We start from the raw sequence: 18,015 nt of genomic DNA, 5'->3' as shown, positions 1-18,015 counted from the left end.
CAACTCTTTATCTAAACAATCTGGAAATGAAATTTAAAAAACAATTCCTGGGATGCCTGGGTGGCTCAGTCTGCCTTCGGCTCAGGGATGGCTCAGGTCCCGATCCAGGGTCCTGTTATCAGCCCTACAGCAGGCTCCCTGCTCCGCAGAGTGTCTGCTTCTCCCTCTTCCTCTGCCCCGACCCCATGCGTGCTCTTTCTCAAATGAGTAAAATCTCAAAACTTAAAAAAAAAAAAAAAAAAAAAACCCCAATTCCCTTTATAATAGCATCAAAGAGAATAAAATACTTGGAAATATATTTAACAAAAGAAAGTATAACACTCTATACTGAAAACCACTACCACAAAACATCGGTAAAAGAAAAACAAAACTCTAAATAAATGGAAGGACATTACATCTTAGATCAGAAGACTTGATAATATTAAGATACCAATATTCCCCAAAGTAAGATACAAATTCAACACAATCCCTATCGAAATCCCAGCTGCCTTTCTTTGCAACCACTGACAAGGTGATTCTAAAATTCACCTGGAGATTCAAAGTACTGTTTCATGCCACCACATAGCTGAACCTTGAAAACAGGCTAAGTGGAAGGAAGGCAATCACCAAAATCTCATATTCCAGGACACCATTTATATGAAGTGTCCAGAATAGGCAAATCTATAAATAGAAAATATATTAGCATTTACCAAGGACTGAGGTGGGGAAATGAGAAGTGACAGCTAATGGACAGAAGGTTCCTTTCTGGGATAGTGAAAATGGACTGAAAGTAGATTATGGTAATGACTCCACAGTTTAGTAAACATACTGAAAACCACTACATTTTATACTTTAAACAGGTGGCTTTATAGTATATACATTATAGCTCAATAAAAGTTGTTTAAAAGGAAAAAGACACACCCAATATTATCTTATTCCTGTCTTTCTTAGAACACACACACACCCTTACCTTGATGCCACAGCCCAGCCCGGCAGTCCAAACCTCTCATAGTCCCCTCCATAAATGTCTCGAACTAGTTTATCCACTTTGGTGCTATCTCCACGAGATGCCATTTCAAGAGCTTCTTCAAAAGTGGTACAGCCAGTAAGAAGACAGCAGAGACCAAAAAAAGTTCCTCCTCCAAGACTGATTAAAAACAAACAACACAGTATTACAACATTTTAAAAATAAGAACAAGAAGGTAATATTTATTAACCCAAAACCACATTCATATATCAACCCACTCTTGCGCCAACCCAGTCACGCTGATGCCTCTGGCAGGCAAGTCTGTGGGAAGATAGAAAACAAGGTGCCTGATATATACCATGACACATATTCACATGCGCCAACAAGCGAAATGGCAAACACAGGGCTCCTGGCCCAGCCCCGTCCCCAGTGCAGTCCTAGCATCTGCTGTGTGAGGAGTCTGTGGGCAGATCCGCCCGCCACACCTGGGCCACGCGGCCTTCCTTTGTCTCTCTAAACCCCGAGTCGCCGTGGCTTATCAGCACCCTCACCCGGAAAAGAACTCTCCCATTAATGTGTTTCTCCCCCAAAATTACTTTTTAAAATTCACACCTGTTAAACTGTCTATCCCAATCCCCAGCTCCTTGTTCTACTTCAAGTCATCCCTAATCCTTAAACCACCAACATACTCATTCCTGCCTGCCACCTCTCCTCCCTGTTCAGCCTGCCCTCTCCCCCCGTCAGTACCTCACCTTTCTAGATCTCAGACCATCCCATGGCTGGGTAAGTGTGCACACATACGCCTGTATGTATAAAATCGAGGCCAGGAGAGCCTGGGGGGCTCAGTGGGTGAAGCATCTGCCTTCAGCTCAGGTCATGACCTCTGGGTCCTGAGACTGAGCCCCACACTGGGCTCCCTGCTCAGCTGAGACTCTGCTTCTCTCTCTCCCTCAGGCTCTCCCCACCACTTGTTCTTCCTCCCTCAAGTAAATAATTAAAATCTTAAAAAAAAAAAAAAAAAAAAAATCTAGGCTGGTTTCAAAGCTGGGATCTTGCCTTGCCTTCTCCTTACAGATGCTCAGCTTTGGTAACTTATGGTATACGCACACCATACACTAGCTGAGGGCAAGGACTATGGGCTCAATGAGTCTGACAATAAGATATTTTACAGAACTCTGATAATGAAATCCTGAGCAGTACAGATTAAAGAAAAGTAGGTCATGATACCAGAATTTTCATAGAAAAACTATCTGTTGGCCTAATCCCAGAAAAAAAATGTTTTCCACAGGGGCGCCTGGGTGGCTCAGTGGGTTAAGCCGCTGCCTTCGGCTCAGGTCATGATCTCAGGGTCCTGGGATCGAGTCCCACGTCGGGCTCTCTGCTCAACAGGGAGCCTGCTTCCTCCAATCTCTCTCTCTCTCTGCCTGCCTCTCTGCCTACTTGTGATCTCTCTCTGTCAAATAAATAAATAAAATCTTTAAAAAAAAAAAAAATGTTTTCCACATAATTTAAACAGATCCTTAAAAGTGTACTTGTACACAATACCTGAAAACTCACTTTTAACCCATTACGGTATCAAAAACAAGTAATAACCTTTATATAAAAGACCTACCTGGTACCCGTGACCCGCTTGTAATTATCTTTGGAATATACTGCTAAAATGCTAACCCCAGAGCCAATGTTCACCAGAAGCAGAGGGTATGGATTTTTCAAATCAAACGGTAACTTCTGACATTTTTCAGCATCGGCAGGGTTTTCAAAGTAATAGCACTGTGACCGTCCATTGAATCCAACTGAGTCAATGTATAAAATTCCTTTTACTAAGCAATCTAGTTCATCAAGTTTGCAAAGCTGAAGGTCACCTATCTGTAATGAAATAAAAATGTATTCAGACAAGCAAGTACAACTCCACTTAATAAGGCACCCCTCTCCATAACACAAAGCACAGAAGTGCTCACAGATGTGGATTATTTATGCATAATTCACAGAACAGACCTGGGGACAGCACACACCGGGACAGACCCAACAAGACAGACCCACCCCCACACCCTCTACAAACAGCCTTCACAGTGGAGACTTATGCTGAGACCCAAGCACAGGGACCAGGAGTCAGGAGCACAGGTCAGATCACAGCCCAAGCAGAAAGCTGACTCCAAGAAATTCAAGTGACTCAAACACCTGGTGACACATGGCAGGAGACACAAGGACTCTCATGTCTCTCTTCTGAAAGACCATCTTCAAGACTGGAGCAATACCAAAGCAGGCCACACTTTATTATTAATAAACTGACGCCAGAGGCAGAAAAATGTTAAAGTAGAAGGTGAGATTTTTCACTACCTAAACCGATTACAACCCCTGGAAGATGGGAAAATTTTAACAGTATCAAAATTTACAACAGTGTTATCAACTTCATTCCATTTAAATAAACGACTGATTATTATTCATATTAGGGAGCACTGTACAGCAATGGAGAGTGAAGGGGATCTTTAGTCAATTAAGAACTGAAGTGGGAAGAACTCCAGGGTATGTTGTCAGTCAAAAAAGCAACTGGAGTAACATTTCATAAAGACCCTATCTGCCTGTTTCTAACGCCAAGTTTATATGCACATGTATGTGTCATACATAGTCATGCCCAGATAATTAGGAAGATACATCAACTTCTGACAGCGGTAACTCTGGAAAGATGGCAGAAACCCCACTTCGCTCCCTGGACTACTAACCCATGCAAACGTTTAGGAACATTTATAGGCACGGAGACTCCATATATGCGCAAAGGGAAAATGGCCTCCACTTGCTGAAAGCACTGATTTCTACTTAGAACTAGGTCTAGCCCCCAAGTTCTCCCCCTTTATTCTACTCTCACTTGATTACATTTACCCTTGACTTATTCAGATCCGCCGTAGAGAGGGAGGTTAATAGGTACCTTCATATTAATCTTTAATTAAAACACCTACCTGGTACCCGTCACCTGGGTAAACCACTGAAAACCATCCCTAAGTAGGATCTGCAATTCCTCCTCAGACCAAACGCAAACTCCTGGAGGATGCATCACTGTCCCTGCTGTAGACCTGTTTGTGCCCTCCCTACTGTCATGAATTCAAAACTGATTTCCTGACACGTGATCTCAAGTGCCAGCATTTCCACTTTGAACTTTCCATCACTTTCATCACTTTCCACTGGCCCAATCAGCTGGTCTTTTTCGTCCTAGAATTTCTTCCTTCTCCTTCCTCTAACTCCTGTCATCCTGCAGTGTCCTGCTAGCTCCTATCAAATCCCCACCTCTAAATGAAAAAGGATTCAATGCACAGCTAACCTCACTAATGCCAGGTATACAGAATGTGGGCACTGCACCAACAAGCAAACCCAGTATGTGCCCCCGAAATCTGCATTTTTTAAAAAATTTGCATTAAAATGGCAACAGGGTAGGGGTGCCTGGGTGGCTCTGTTATTAAGCATCTGCCTTTGGTTCAAGTCCTGAGGTTCTGGAACTGAGCCCCTCATCAGGTTCCCTGCTCAGCAGGAAGCCTGCTTCTCCCTCTCCCCCTGCTTGTAAAAATCTTAAAAAAAAAAAAAAAAAAAATTTAAAAGGCACCACGGTAAACTCAGTATTTTAAAAAATATTTCACTGTGGCTTATTAAATACTAGTCACCCCTAATGCATAACAAACAGCATTTGACGGCCATTCCATTTTCCTAGTTTTCAAGGACAGCACTGGTGCAGAGATGAGAAACCCCAACAGCCTAAGAACCAATTCCTGAGGTCCAAAATCCACTCTGCACCCTCCCCTTAAATTACCAGACAATGCTGTACCTCTGGTAGCAACCTGAATGATTTTCAAATATATTCCAAAGGGCATCTCTACAGGGTCCCAGAAAAAGATTTTCTCCGTTACCTATCAATGATCCAGAGTCCACTATGAAGCTTCCGCAAAGGAGGGGACCGTCTCTCCTCCAGCTACACTTCCCCTTTACTCACGGGTGGAAGACAAACCACTGAAAACCAACAACCAAAAGAAATTCAAGCAAAGAATACAGAAACTTGTTAAAAAAAAAAAATCATGCCAATTCTATATTATGATTAAAGTCAGGAGACAGAAGACAACGAAAGAGAGTAAGATCACAAACCAAACAATGACACGTGTAGAAAAAAGAGGTAGAATGACAAAGGAAAAAGCAGTTCTCTAAAATAACATTCTCATTAGTGGCATTAAAAACATGGTCACTGAAGATATTTTCAATCTATACTGCACCCGGAAGGTCCAGGTCTCGGCCAACTCACTTGTCCTCTCTCCCACCTAACCCACCCCCACATCCACCTCAAAGGACCCAGCCTCAAGACTTTGCAGTGTTCACTAAAAAGAAACAAAAGCAGGTACCCACTGGCGTTCCCGCAGTGTCACACATGATTCAGACTCCTGCAACAAGAGCACAGCACAATACGCATCAGAAGGCATTTGGGGAGAGGAGGCTCCACTGCTAACCATTTCCAACTACCCCTGAGACCGAACAGCCGCTGCTTGGGACCAGAGTTCTTGTTGTTTATAAATAGTAAGCCTGCCAGGAAAACAACTGAGCGGACAGGAGAAATTATGTGGTAGATGAGACGAGAGACAACACTTGAAACGACATTTGAAGAAATGAAACAACATTTTTAAAAATTATTTTTCTTAATTTATTATTTTTTTAAAAGATTTATTTACTTATGTATTTTTATTTGAGAGAGATAGCGAGAGAAAGAACACGAGCAGGGGGTAGAGAGAAGGAGAAGCAGACCCTGCTGAGCAGGGAGGCCAACTCCCAGGGCTCGCTCCCAAAACCCCAGGATCATGACCTCAGCCAAAAGCAGAAGCTTACCCAACTGAGCCACCCAGGTACCCTAGTTTATTGTTTTTAAAGTAAGCTCCATGCCCAACATGGGGCTTGAATTCACAACTCTGAAACCAAGAGTCACATGTTCTACTGAGCCAGCCAAGCTCCCCAAAATCATTTTTCAATCTCATTGTTCAAGAGGGTTTTTTTTGTTTTTGTTTTTGTTTTTAATTTTTTATTTATTTATTTGACACAGAGAGAGATCACAAGTAGGCAGAGAGAGAGGGAGAAGCAGGCTACGCTGAGCAGAGAGCCTGATGCGGGGCTCGATCCCAGGATCCTGGGATCATGACCTGAGCCAAAGGCAGAGGCTTTAACCCATTGAGCCTCCCAAGTGCCCCGAGGTGTTTTTTTTTTTTAATAGTAATCTCTACATCCAACATGGGGCTCAAACTCATAACCCCAAGTTCAAGAGGTGCATGTTATTCCAACTGAGCCAGCCAGACGCCCCTCACTGCTCAAGATTTAATTTAACATGTTCCTCAGAGGTAGTTCTTCAGTCTGCTTATCACAGCTTTGCTATTTCTGCAACACTACAAGAACAACAAAATGCCATGCTTTAGGTGGTTGATCCTTATCTATCAACTTATCTGAACTGGGCAAAAAGTAAACGCTACAACAATCTCTAGACAGCTAACTCCTGACTACCACTCATTTATATCTATCTAATCTTAATCGGACTCAAGAAAATTCAAGATCTATCAAAAATGATTCCACCACTTGCTATTGGTATTACTTTTAACAATCAGATTACCAGCGCACCTGGGTGGCTCAGCTGGTTGAGCGCCCGACTCTTGGTTCCTGCTTGGGTCATGGGTCGTGGGATCCAGCCCTGTGTCAGGCTTTGTGCTCAGCAGGGAGTCTGCCTGAAGATTCTCTCTCCCTCTCCCTCTGCCCCTCCTCTGCACACACTCACACACCCATTTGCTCTCTCTCTCTCAGCTAAATAAGTCTTTTTTTAAAAAATCAGATTACCATAAATTGTGTATAAGCCAAAAAAAATACATACTGTGAGAAAATCCTTCTCAAATTTGTATGCTCCACCTCCAGTGGCACAAAAGACAGTGTGGAGACTCGAGAAGTTTTTATCTCTGCCCATCTGAATGAAAGCAGGCATGTCGTGAGTGGGAAAGCGTATGAAGTGCAGATTGCCCTTGCGTCCACACAGAGTCAGGTCCTTCAGCTCCAGGTGCACGTCCCGAATACCTGTGGACCCATATGCCACGTTGGAGGTCAGGTACTTCCGAATGCTTTTAAGACTTTCCACCTCTTCCTCTTCTTCTTCAGCAGTGATGTCTTTGGGTTCAAAATAAACCAGCTTGACCAAGGTTCCACCAATATCCAAGCCAAACCATGGAAAAACTAAAGGGAGAAGGAAAAAAAAAAGTCAGAAAAACTTTTTTCTTGAAAACTAAACATATATGTACTAGATTAGCAACTTATTCATACCTTGAGGTTTCCAAGGACTATAAATACAAAAAGGGGTTGGGGGGGGGTAGGATTCTGATTTGGAAATCTTAAAGAAAGAATAAAAAATCAGAACAGTGGTCCAACCCAACCCAACCCTCTTATAAAGTAAGCCCAAACTACACTTTGAAATATTAAAAAACATCAAAGTGACTACCCATGACCCTCAACTCGGGGGGGCAGGGGGGTAGAAAAAGAAAAAAGATTGAGAATGAAAATCTATATCCTTCCCCTTTGCTTAAATAAAAAAAGGCTGAGGGGTGCCTGGGTGGCTCAGTTTGTTAAGCATCTGCCTTTGGCTCAGGTCATCTCAGAGTCCTGGGATCAAGTCCCCCATCGGGCTCTCTGCTCAACGGGTAGCCTACTTTCTCTCTCTCCCTCTGCGCACGCGCTCTCTCTGTCAAATAAATAAAACCTTTAAAAAAAAAAAAAAGAAAAAGAAACAAAGGAAATGAAACGCTGAGGGATGCCTGGGGGCTCACACAGTTAAGTGTCTGCTTTCAGCTCAGTTCCGGATCCCAGAGTCCTGGAGCCCTGTCAGCAGGGAATCTGCTTCTCTCACTTCCTCCGCCCTTCCCCTCCGAGCGTGCGCTCTCTCCTGCTCTCTCCAGTAAATAAAATCTTTGCTTTAAGATTTTACTTATCTATTTGACAGAAAGAGAGCACAAGTAGGCAGAGCTGCAGACAGAAGAAGAGGGAGAACCAGACTCTCCACCGAGCAGGGAGCCCAACATGGGGTTCGATCTCAGGACCCTGGGATCACGACTTGATTCGAAGGCAGCCGTTTAACCAACTGAGACACCCAGGCGCCCCCCAAATAAATAAAATCTTTAAAGATAAATACATAAATTAAAAAATTAATTAATTAAATTTTTTTTTAAAAAGAAGAAAAAATGTTGAAACTTTTTTCAGAGCTCCAGTTTACCATGCAAACTAGGGGTGGAGGAAATTCCCAACCCATGTAACATGTAACCTTCAGTGGTCAATTTGTCCCTCAAAACCTGATGTAAAAATAAAAGCTTTAATTTTTTTTTAAGATTTTATTTATTTATTTGGCAGAAAGAGAGGCAGGGAGAGAGGGAACATAAGCAAGGGGAGTGGGAGAGAGAGAAGCAGACTTCCCACTGAGCAGGGAGCCCAATCCAGGGCTCAATTCCAGGATCCCGGGATCGTGACCTGAGCAGAAGGCAGATGCTTAATGACTGAGCCACCAAGGCACCCCAAAATAAAAGGCTTCAAAGGACTTTAATGGAATAGGCATTTCAGAGTTATATCTGTTCCCACACAAATCCTTCCCAAAAAATGGCTTTGGGAGATCAGATGAAGATGGACTGCACAGACATGCATGCCCTGCCCTCCCAGCTTAGATCATAGAAATTACTAAAGATAGAGGTATACGCATATATTATTTTCCAAAATAGTTCTGGGAAACAAAAAATGATACGATCAACAGAACCAGGTTGACAGAGACAGTAACTGTTCAGAACCCTCAAAACAAGAATGCTGTAAAAACTGGGAGTAGCTATGAACACTGGGGGAGCACAGGGGTGCTCCATAAGCTGTACAGAGGGCTAGCTGCCTGGGGAAACAGGAGCAGGCTCTGGGGGTCAAGGGTGATCTGGTGGGGTCATCTGGTGCAACTGGACAGACTAACCATTTCCTCACCTCCACCCTCCCTGGCCGCCCCCACCAGAGGCAAAGTCTTCACTAAACACAGGCACTTAAGCCAAAGACTCAGGATGGCACCCAAGTAGCCACTATCACTCAAAAGAAATGAGGAGCTCCCACACCTGGCCACATATCCCTACAGTCCATCCTGAAAGTCTGACAAAGAGACACTACATCCACTGACAGAACAACAATCCTCAAAACAGAGATGCCCATTTTACAAATTAGAATCACCAAAAGGGAAATCTACACCACAAAAATGAGAAACATCTGAGGAAAGAGTTGTAGGAACAAACAAGAGACTTAAAAATAATCATAAATATCCTCAGAGGTAAAATGAGATCTCATCCATGAAAAATGAATAAGCGGGACGCCTGAAGGCTCAGCTGCCTTCAGCTTGGGTGGTGATCCCAGTGTCCTGGGATCGAGTCCCACATTGGGCTCCTTGCTCGGCAGGGAGCCTGCTTTTCCCTCTGCCTCTGCTGCCACTTGGCCTGCCTGAGCTCACTATCTCTCTCTCTGGCAAATAAATAAATAAGATCTTTTAAAAAAAAAAAAACAAAGAAAGAAAAATGAATAAGCTACCACAAGGAAAAAATCAGAAATTAAGAAATGATTTGCCACCTGTGGTTGTGACTGCAAGAATGTATATGTGACAGAATTATACAGAACTAAATATGCATATGCAAAAGAGTTTTTGTAAAACTGGTGAAATCTAAGTAAAGTCTGTGAACTGTATCAATGTTAATTTCCTAGTCGCTGGGGTTGGGGGGGAGGGTGTGAAGCTTCTAAATCCAAAAAAGATGAATCTCAAAAACAGGCCGAGTAAAAGAAGCCTCATACAACAGGCTACATACTATATGATTCCATTTCTATGAAACCCTGAGAGATGCAAAGCAATCATTTCTGCATCTGATAGAAAGTATATATATTGTAGGCTGGGAGAGGAGGGGAAGGAAGAACTATACAGGGGAAGGAGGAAACTTTCTGTTGTAACCCAAATCTTGATTGCTGGAGATGAGGAGAAAGCTTCATGGGTGTATGTATCTGTCAAAATGCATGGAAGTGTACACTTTTTTTTTTTTTTTAAGATTTTATTTATTTATCGGGGGGGGGGGGGGGGCACGAGCACAGGCAGGCAGAATGGCTGGCAGAGGCAGAGGGAGAAGCAGGCTCCCTGCTAAGCAAGGAGCCCGATGTGGGACTCGATCCCAGGACGCCGGGATCATGACCTGAGCCAGAGACAGCTGCTTAACCAACTGAGGCACCCAGGTGTCCCGGAAGTGTACATTTTAAATGGGTATAGTTGCTTGTGTGTAGATTACACCTCAACAAAGAGTTTTATAGAACAAAAAAAGGAACGAATCTATTTCCAAAATAAAGCTCAACCAATATATTTAACAGCAAAATGGGCACAGAAAAAACAAATGGAAAACAAAAGTAAGAAATTCTCTCAAAATGCCTCTCAAGTATGAAAGAAAGGTAGATATATATATATAGAACTAGGAAGTCCAATATTTACCTTCTCTGAGTCCCAGAAATTTCCTGGAGGAGGAAGGGGAGGAAAGACATAAATCATCAGGTTCACTAAGTGTTAAGTGGAACCAAGTACTGGAGGAAAGACAGGCCTGGACATATGCTATTGAAATTTCAAGAAATCCAAGGCGCCTGGGTGGCAGAGTTGGCTAAGTGGTTGCCTTCAGCTCAGGTCATGATCTCGGGTATCCGGGATTAAGCCCCATGTCGGGGTCCCCACTCAACAGGGAGTCTACCTGTCCCTCTCCCTCCACCCCTCCCCAGCTCATTCTCTTGCTCTCTCAAAAAAAATTCAATAAATCCTTTAAAAAAAAAATTTTTTTTTTTTAAGTAAATGTCAAGAAATCTAAAAACTTCTAAAGACTGCATCGACATGGTTGGAACTGGAAGGGATTAGGCTAAGTGAAATAAGCCAAGCAGAGAAAAACAATTATCAGATGGTTTTACCCATATGTGAAACACAAGGAATAGCACAAGAAGACCATAGGGTAAGGGAGGGAAAACTGAATGGGATGAAATCAGAGAGGGAGACAAACCATGAGAGACTCTAGATGCTTGAACCAAACTGAGGGTTACAGAAGGTGGGTAGGGTGGGGGAGGGTAACCAGTGATGGGTATTAAGGAGGACATGTGTGGTGATGGGCACTGGATGTTATATACAACTAATGAATCGCTGAACACTATCATCAAAAACTAATGATGGACTATATATATGCTGGCTAACTGAACACTAAAAAACAAATTTCCATACGATCTCCGATATGAGGAAGTTGAGAGGCAAAGTGGGGGGTTTGGAGAGTTGGGAAGGAAAAAATGAAACAAGATGGGATCAGGAGGGAGACAAACCATAAAAGACTCTTAATCTCGCAAAACAAACTGAGGGTTGCTTGGGGGGTGAGGGGGGTTAGGGTGGTTGGGTTACGGACATTGGGGAGGTTATGGTGAGTGCCGTGAATTGTGTAAGCCTGATGATTCACAGACCTGTGCACCTGGGGCAAATAATACATCATATATTAATTTTTAAAAATTTCCTAAGGGAAAAAACTGAATTCCTACAAAGATACATAAAATCACATAAATGTGGAATTAAATTTTTCATCAGCAACATAGATGCTAAAAGACAATGGAATCACTGGCTTCAAAGTCATAAGGAAAATGATTTTGAAACATATCCAGCCAAATCAGCTTTCAAGAAAGAATGAAAAGAAATGTTCACACATGAAAGAACTCAATGTTTACTACTTAAAAACCTTCTCTGAAATAATTAGTAAATGCATTCCAATATAATTTAAAAAGCATCCAAGAAGGTATGAGCTTTAAGAAATGATAAGCAAAGGAAGCAGCAATACATGTGACTTTAAAAAAATCAGCAATCTGGAGTTAAATGCATGATTTCAACACAGGAAGTTGAAGAGGGAAGAGAATGGAAAGGGAAGTGAAGCAAACTGCAGTTCTGTCTTGATGGGGGAGAGACCATACATGTCCTGATTAATTCTAAATAAGAAGAATGAAGTGATGGTTTAAACCCATCAAAATTTACAAGTAACTCCAGAAGGAAAAACAAAAACAAAACAAAAACAAAAAAACACAAGGAACATATAACCTTCAAACTATGGAAAAAAATCATTTCAAAAACAAAGAAAAAATATGGCAAGCACAAAATAAAAAAATAGGAATGGGGGTGCCCAACTGGCTCAGTCAGTTAAGTGTCTGCCTTCAGCTCATGTCATGATCTCTGGGCCCTGGGATCAAGCCCCACCTCCAGCTCCCAGCTCAGCATCAGGATCCCAGCTCAGCAGGGAGTCTCCTTCTCCCTCTGCTGTACCCCCATGCTCTTTTTCTCTCTCAAATAAATAAAAAAAATCTTTTAAAAAATTAACATAAAAGTATCAGTAATCACAAATCAGTCAAATTTTCCTTGTAGACTAAAGAGGAAATGTGATTATATGCTTATATAAAAAGATACACTTAAGATAACAAGTAGACTGGGGGAGGAGCAAGTTGGCAGAGGAGTAGGAGACCTATCAACAGGTCCCATGAGTTCAGCTGGATAGCTAAGAAACCATTCTGAATACCTACAAACTCAGCAGAAGATCGAAGAGAAGAGCAGCAAATCTATGAACAGAAAAGTGACCGCTTTTGAAAGGCAGAACCAGTGCAGAAGTGAATCTGAGGCGACATTCAGGAACACAGACATGGGGGAGAGGGGCCGGCTCCCGGCAAGCAGTAGAACAGCAGAGAACAAAATCGGAACTTTTAGAAGTCTGCTCCACTGAGGGACATCACTCCAGAAGCTAAGCAGGGGCTGAAGCCCTCACAGGAAACTGTGGTCTCAGGATCCGTGGGGTCACAGAAAGGCCCGGGGTGCCTGAGTGTGGTAGAGCTCCTAGGTATTGGAGCCGGGAAGCCGACTACAGAGCTGGAGCCAAGGAGGGGGGCTCTCAGCTCCAAGGTACCTTAAACCATGATCCAAGGAACAGTTGGGCCACTGCTCTTCGAGCAGGGACCCCACAGGTGGCAGATCCAGAGAGACTCCCTCCTTCCTCCTCCGGGAGGAGCGGCACGGGAGCGCAGTGCAGGAATATGCTGGGTTTGGAGACTCCAAACGGGGCTGTGCACCAGAGACAGAGATGCTTGGTCACAGGCTGGGTGAGCTCAGAGTGCGACCGGAGACCAGAGAGATGGGAGGGACTGACCACTTTTCTCTGAGGGCACACTGAGGAGTGGGGCCCTGAGCTCTTGGCTCCTCCTGGTGGGAGATTGGGAGGCAGCCATCTTCATTCCCGGCCTCCAGAGCTCTACGGAAAGCATTTAGGGAACAAAAGCTCCAGAGAGTGAACCGGAGCAGATTGCTTAGTCCGGCCCCTGGCAAGAGCGGTGCAATTCCACCTCAGGCAAAGACATCTCAGAATCAGGGCAACAGACCCCCTCCCCCAGAAGATTAGCAATGACATCCAGCGAAGACAAAGTTCATTTATCAATGAGAACTGCAGAACTCCAGAGCTAGGGGAAAGCAACACACAGAATTCATGACCTTTTCCCCATGATTCTTTAGTCCTTCAAAGTTAAATTTTATAAACTTTACTTTTTTCTTATTCTACTTTTTTAAATTTTCCTTTCTTTTTTAACTATTTTATCTCATTGGTACCTTCTTAAAAATCTTTTTTCAGGGGCACCTGGGTGGCTTAGTCATTAAGCATCTGCCTTCAGCTCAGGTCATGATCCCAGGGTCCTGGGATTTAGCCCCACATCAGGCTCCATGCTTAGTGGGGAGCCTGCTTCTCCCTCTCCCACTCCCTCTAACTTGTGTTCCCTCTCTTGCTGTCTCTGTCAAATAAATAAAATCTTTTTTAAAAAATCTTTTTTCAGGGGCACCTGGGTGGCTCAGTGAGTTAAAGATGCTCAGTGAGCATCTGCCTTTGCTCGGGTCATGATCCCAGGGTCCTGGGATCAAGCCCCAAATTGGGCTCTCTGCTTGGCGGGAGGCCTGCTTCCCCCCCTCTCTCTGCCTACTTGTGACCTTTGTCTGTCAAATAAATTAATTAAAAATAAATGAGTAAATAAATATTTTTAAAAATCTATTTTCATTTTCATTTTTATAGTCATATTCTATCCCTTCACTGTATTTAACCTTATTTTTTGTATACATACAGGTTTTTTCTTTAAAATTTTGGGATGCAGATTCTTCTAATAGATCAAAACATACCCTAAATCTAGCACATGGCTTTGTTGTAGTCTCCAGCCTGATCACATACTTTTCCCTTTTTTTGCCTTCTTTTTTCAACCAACTTCTTATCAATTTCTTTTTTAGAATTTTTAAAAAATTTTCATCTTTACAGTCATATTCCATCCCATCATGTTTACCCTTTTTCGTGTGTGTGTGTGTGTATACATATATATGTGTGTGTATACATATACATACATATATATATGTGTATATATATATGTATATATTTTTCTTTGTTTAAAATTTTGGGAGGTAGTTTCTTCTAACAGACCAAAATACACCCCAAATCAAGTGTGTGGCTCTGTTCTATTCATCAGTCTAGTGTGTGTGTGTGTGTGTGTGTGTGTGTGTGTGTATTTTTCCCCCCTTTTTTCCTCCTTTCTTCTCCCCCCAGTTTCAGGTCTCTTCTGATTTGGCTAGTGAATATCTTTCAGGGGTCATTGCTACCCTTTTAGTATTTTGTTCTCTCATGCATCTATTCTTCTCTGGATAAAATGAAAAGGCAGAAAAATTCACCACAAAAAAAGAAGAAGAGGGAGTACTGATGGCTAGGGACCTAATCAATATGACATCAGTAATATGTGAGAACTACAGTTCAGAATGACGATTCTCAAGGTGTTATCTGGGTTCAAAAAAAGCATGGAAGATACCATAGAACCTCTTTCTGGAGAAATAAAAGAAATAAAATCCAAAAATGTTGAAATCAAAAAAGCTATTAAGAAGGTGCAATCAAAAATGGAGGTTCTTACTGCTAGGATAAATGAGGCAGAAGAGAGAATCAGTGATATAGAAGACCAAATGATGTAAAATAAAGAAGTTGAGAAAAAGAAAGACAAACAACCACTGGACCACGAGGGGAGAATTTGAGAGATAAATGATACCATAAGACAAAACAATATAAGTTGGGATCCCAGAAGAAGAGAATTAGGGAAATTCTCTGCTCTAATTTGCATATATATATATATATATATATATCAAAGTATACACTTTATATTGGAGCAAATTACAGCAGAGAATTTCCCTAATTTGGTGAAGGAACAAGCATCAAAATCCAGGAGGTGTAGGGAATCCCCCCTCAAAATTAATAAAAATAGGTGCACACCCCATCATCTAATAGTAGAACTTACAAGTCTCAGTGACAAAGAGAAAATCCCAAAAGCAGCTTGGGACAAGAGGTTTGTAAAATACAATGGCAGAAATAGTAGATTGGCAGCAGACCTATCCACAGAGACCTCTCAGGCCAGAAAGGGCTGGCATGACATATTCAGAGCACTAAGCAAGAAAAATATGCAGCCAAGAATACATATCCAGCTAAGCTGTCACTGAAAATAGGAGAAATAAAAAGCTTCCAGAACAAACAAAAACTAAGAGAATTTGCAAACACCAAACCAGTCAACAGGAAATTTTGAAAAGGGTCCTCTAAACAAAGACAGAGTCTAAAAGTAACAGACCAGAAAGGAACAGAGACAATATACAGTAATAATCAATACAATTGGGGCGCCTGGGTGGCTCAGTGGGTTGAAGCCTCTGCCTTCGGCTCAGGTCATGATCCCAGGGTCCTGGGATCGAGCCCCGCATCGGGCTCTTTGCTCAGCAGGGAGCCTGCTTCCTCCCCTCTCTCTCTGCCTGCCTCTCTGCCTACTTGTAATCTCCGTCTGTCAAATAAAATAAATAAAATCTTAAAAAAAAATAATCAATACAATGGCACTAAATTCGTATCTTTCAATAGTTACACTGAATGTAAATGGGCTAAATATCCCAATCAATAGACACAGGTTATCAGAATGAATAAAAAAACAGACCCATCAATATGCTGTCTGCAATAAATTCATTTTACACCCAAAGACACCTCCAGATTTAAAGTGAGGGGGTGGAAAATAATTTACCATGCTAATGGACATCAAAAGAAAGCCTGGCTCAGGCCATGATCCCAGGCTCCTGGGATCCGATCCTGCATCGAGCTCCCTGCTTGGCGGGAGGCCTGCTTCTCCCTCTCTTACCCCCTCTGCTTGTGTTCCCTCTCTCGTTGTGTCTCTGTCGAATAAATAAAATTTTTTAAAAAAAGAAAGAAAGAAAGAAAAGAAAAGAAAGCTTGGGTAGCAATCTTTCTATCAGATAAAGTAGATTTTAAGCCAAAGACTATAATAAGAGATAAAGAAGGACACTATATCATACTCAAAGGGTCTGTCCAACAAGAAGATCTAGCAATTTTAAATATCTATGCCCCTATCATGGGAGCAGTCAATTATATAAACCAATTAGTAACAAAATCAAATAAACACATCAAAAATAATACAGTAACAGTAGGGGACTTTAACAACCCCCTCACTGAAATGCACAGATCATCTAAGCAAAAGATCAACAAGGAAATAAAGGCTTTAAATGACACACTGGACTAGATGGACATAACAGATATATTTAGAACACTCCATCCTAAAGCAACAGAATATACATTCTTCTCTAGTGCACATGGAACATTCTCCAGAACAGATCACACCCAGGGTCACAAATCAGGTTTCAATCAGTACCAAAAGACTGGGATCATTCCCTGCATATTTTCAGACCACAATGCTTTGAAACTAGAACTGAGCCACAGGAGGAAAGTTGGAAAGAACTCAAATACATGGAGGCTAAAGAGCATCCTACTAAAGAATGAAAAAATCTTTGGGATACAGCAAAGGTGGTCCTGAGAGGAAGGTATACACCAATACAAGCCTTTCTCAAAAAACAAGAAAGGTCTCAAGTACACAACCTACTCCTACACCTAAAGGAGCTGGAGAAAGAATAGCAAAGAAAGCCTAAACCCAACAGAAGAGAAATACTAAATAGAGACCAGAGTAGAAATCAATGAAATAGAAACCAAAAGAACAGCAGAACAAATCAATGAAAATAGGAGCTGGTTTTTGAAAGAACTAGTAAAACTCACCTGGCCAGATTTATAAAAAAGAAAAAAGACCCAAATTAATAAAATAATGAATGAAAGAGGAGAAATCACAACCAAACCAAAGAAATACAAAGAACAATTATAAGAACATATTATGAGCAACTATACGCCAGCAAATTTGACAATCTGGAAGAAATAGATGCATTCCTGGAGACATATAAACTACCATAATGAACCAGAAAGAAACAGAAAACCTCAACTGACCCATAACCAGTAAGGAGATTGAAGTAGTCATCAAAAATCTCCCAATAAACAAGAGCCCAGGGCCAGATGGTTTCCCAGGGAAATTCTACCAAACATTTAAGGAAGAATTAATACCTATTCTCCTGAAACTATTCCAAAAAGTAGAAGTGGAAGGAAAACTTCCAAACTCCTTTCATGAGGCCAGCATTACCTTGATACCACAACCAGACAAAGACCCTTGTCAAAAAGGAGAATTACAGACCAATATCCTTGATGACCATGGATACAGAAATTCTCACCAAAATACTAGTCAGTAGGATCCAACAGTACATTAAAAGGGTTATTCACTACGACCAAGTGGGCTGCAAGGCTGGTTCAACATCCACAGATCAATCAATGTGATACAATACATTAATAAAAGAAAGAACAAGAACCAAATGATACTCTCAATAGATGCTGAAAAAGCATTTGACAAAGTACAGCTTCCTTTCTTGACCAAAACTCTTCACAGTGTAGGGATACAGGGTCCATACCTCAATATCATCAAAGCCATCTATGAAAAACCCACAGCGAGTATCATTCTCAATGGGGAAAACTGAGCGCTTTCCCCTAAGGTCAGCAACATGGGAGGGCTGTCCACTATCACCACTACTATTCAACATAGTACTAGCCTCA

At 41.9% G+C, this 18,015-nt stretch overlaps 1 protein-coding gene across 1 annotated transcript in view; it reads right to left on the bottom strand.

Annotated features, from left to right (window-relative positions):
* PANK2 (pantothenate kinase 2) overlaps nucleotides 1-18,015 on the bottom strand; it is a 43,858-nt gene that overhangs the window by 11,651 nt on the left and 14,192 nt on the right. The window contains 3 exon segments of the mRNA XM_032353671.1: nucleotides 950-1,126; nucleotides 2,559-2,812; nucleotides 6,825-7,177. Of these exon segments, the coding sequence (XP_032209562.1) occupies nucleotides 950-1,126; nucleotides 2,559-2,812; nucleotides 6,825-7,177 (784 nt within the window).

Source organism: Mustela erminea, chromosome 7, assembly GCF_009829155.1.
Source record: "Mustela erminea isolate mMusErm1 chromosome 7, mMusErm1.Pri, whole genome shotgun sequence".
In the NCBI taxonomy this organism is placed as follows: Eukaryota; Metazoa; Chordata; class Mammalia; order Carnivora; family Mustelidae; genus Mustela; species Mustela erminea.
Note: the sequence above shows the minus strand (reverse complement) of the source record. Positions and strands in the feature narration are given on the sequence as shown.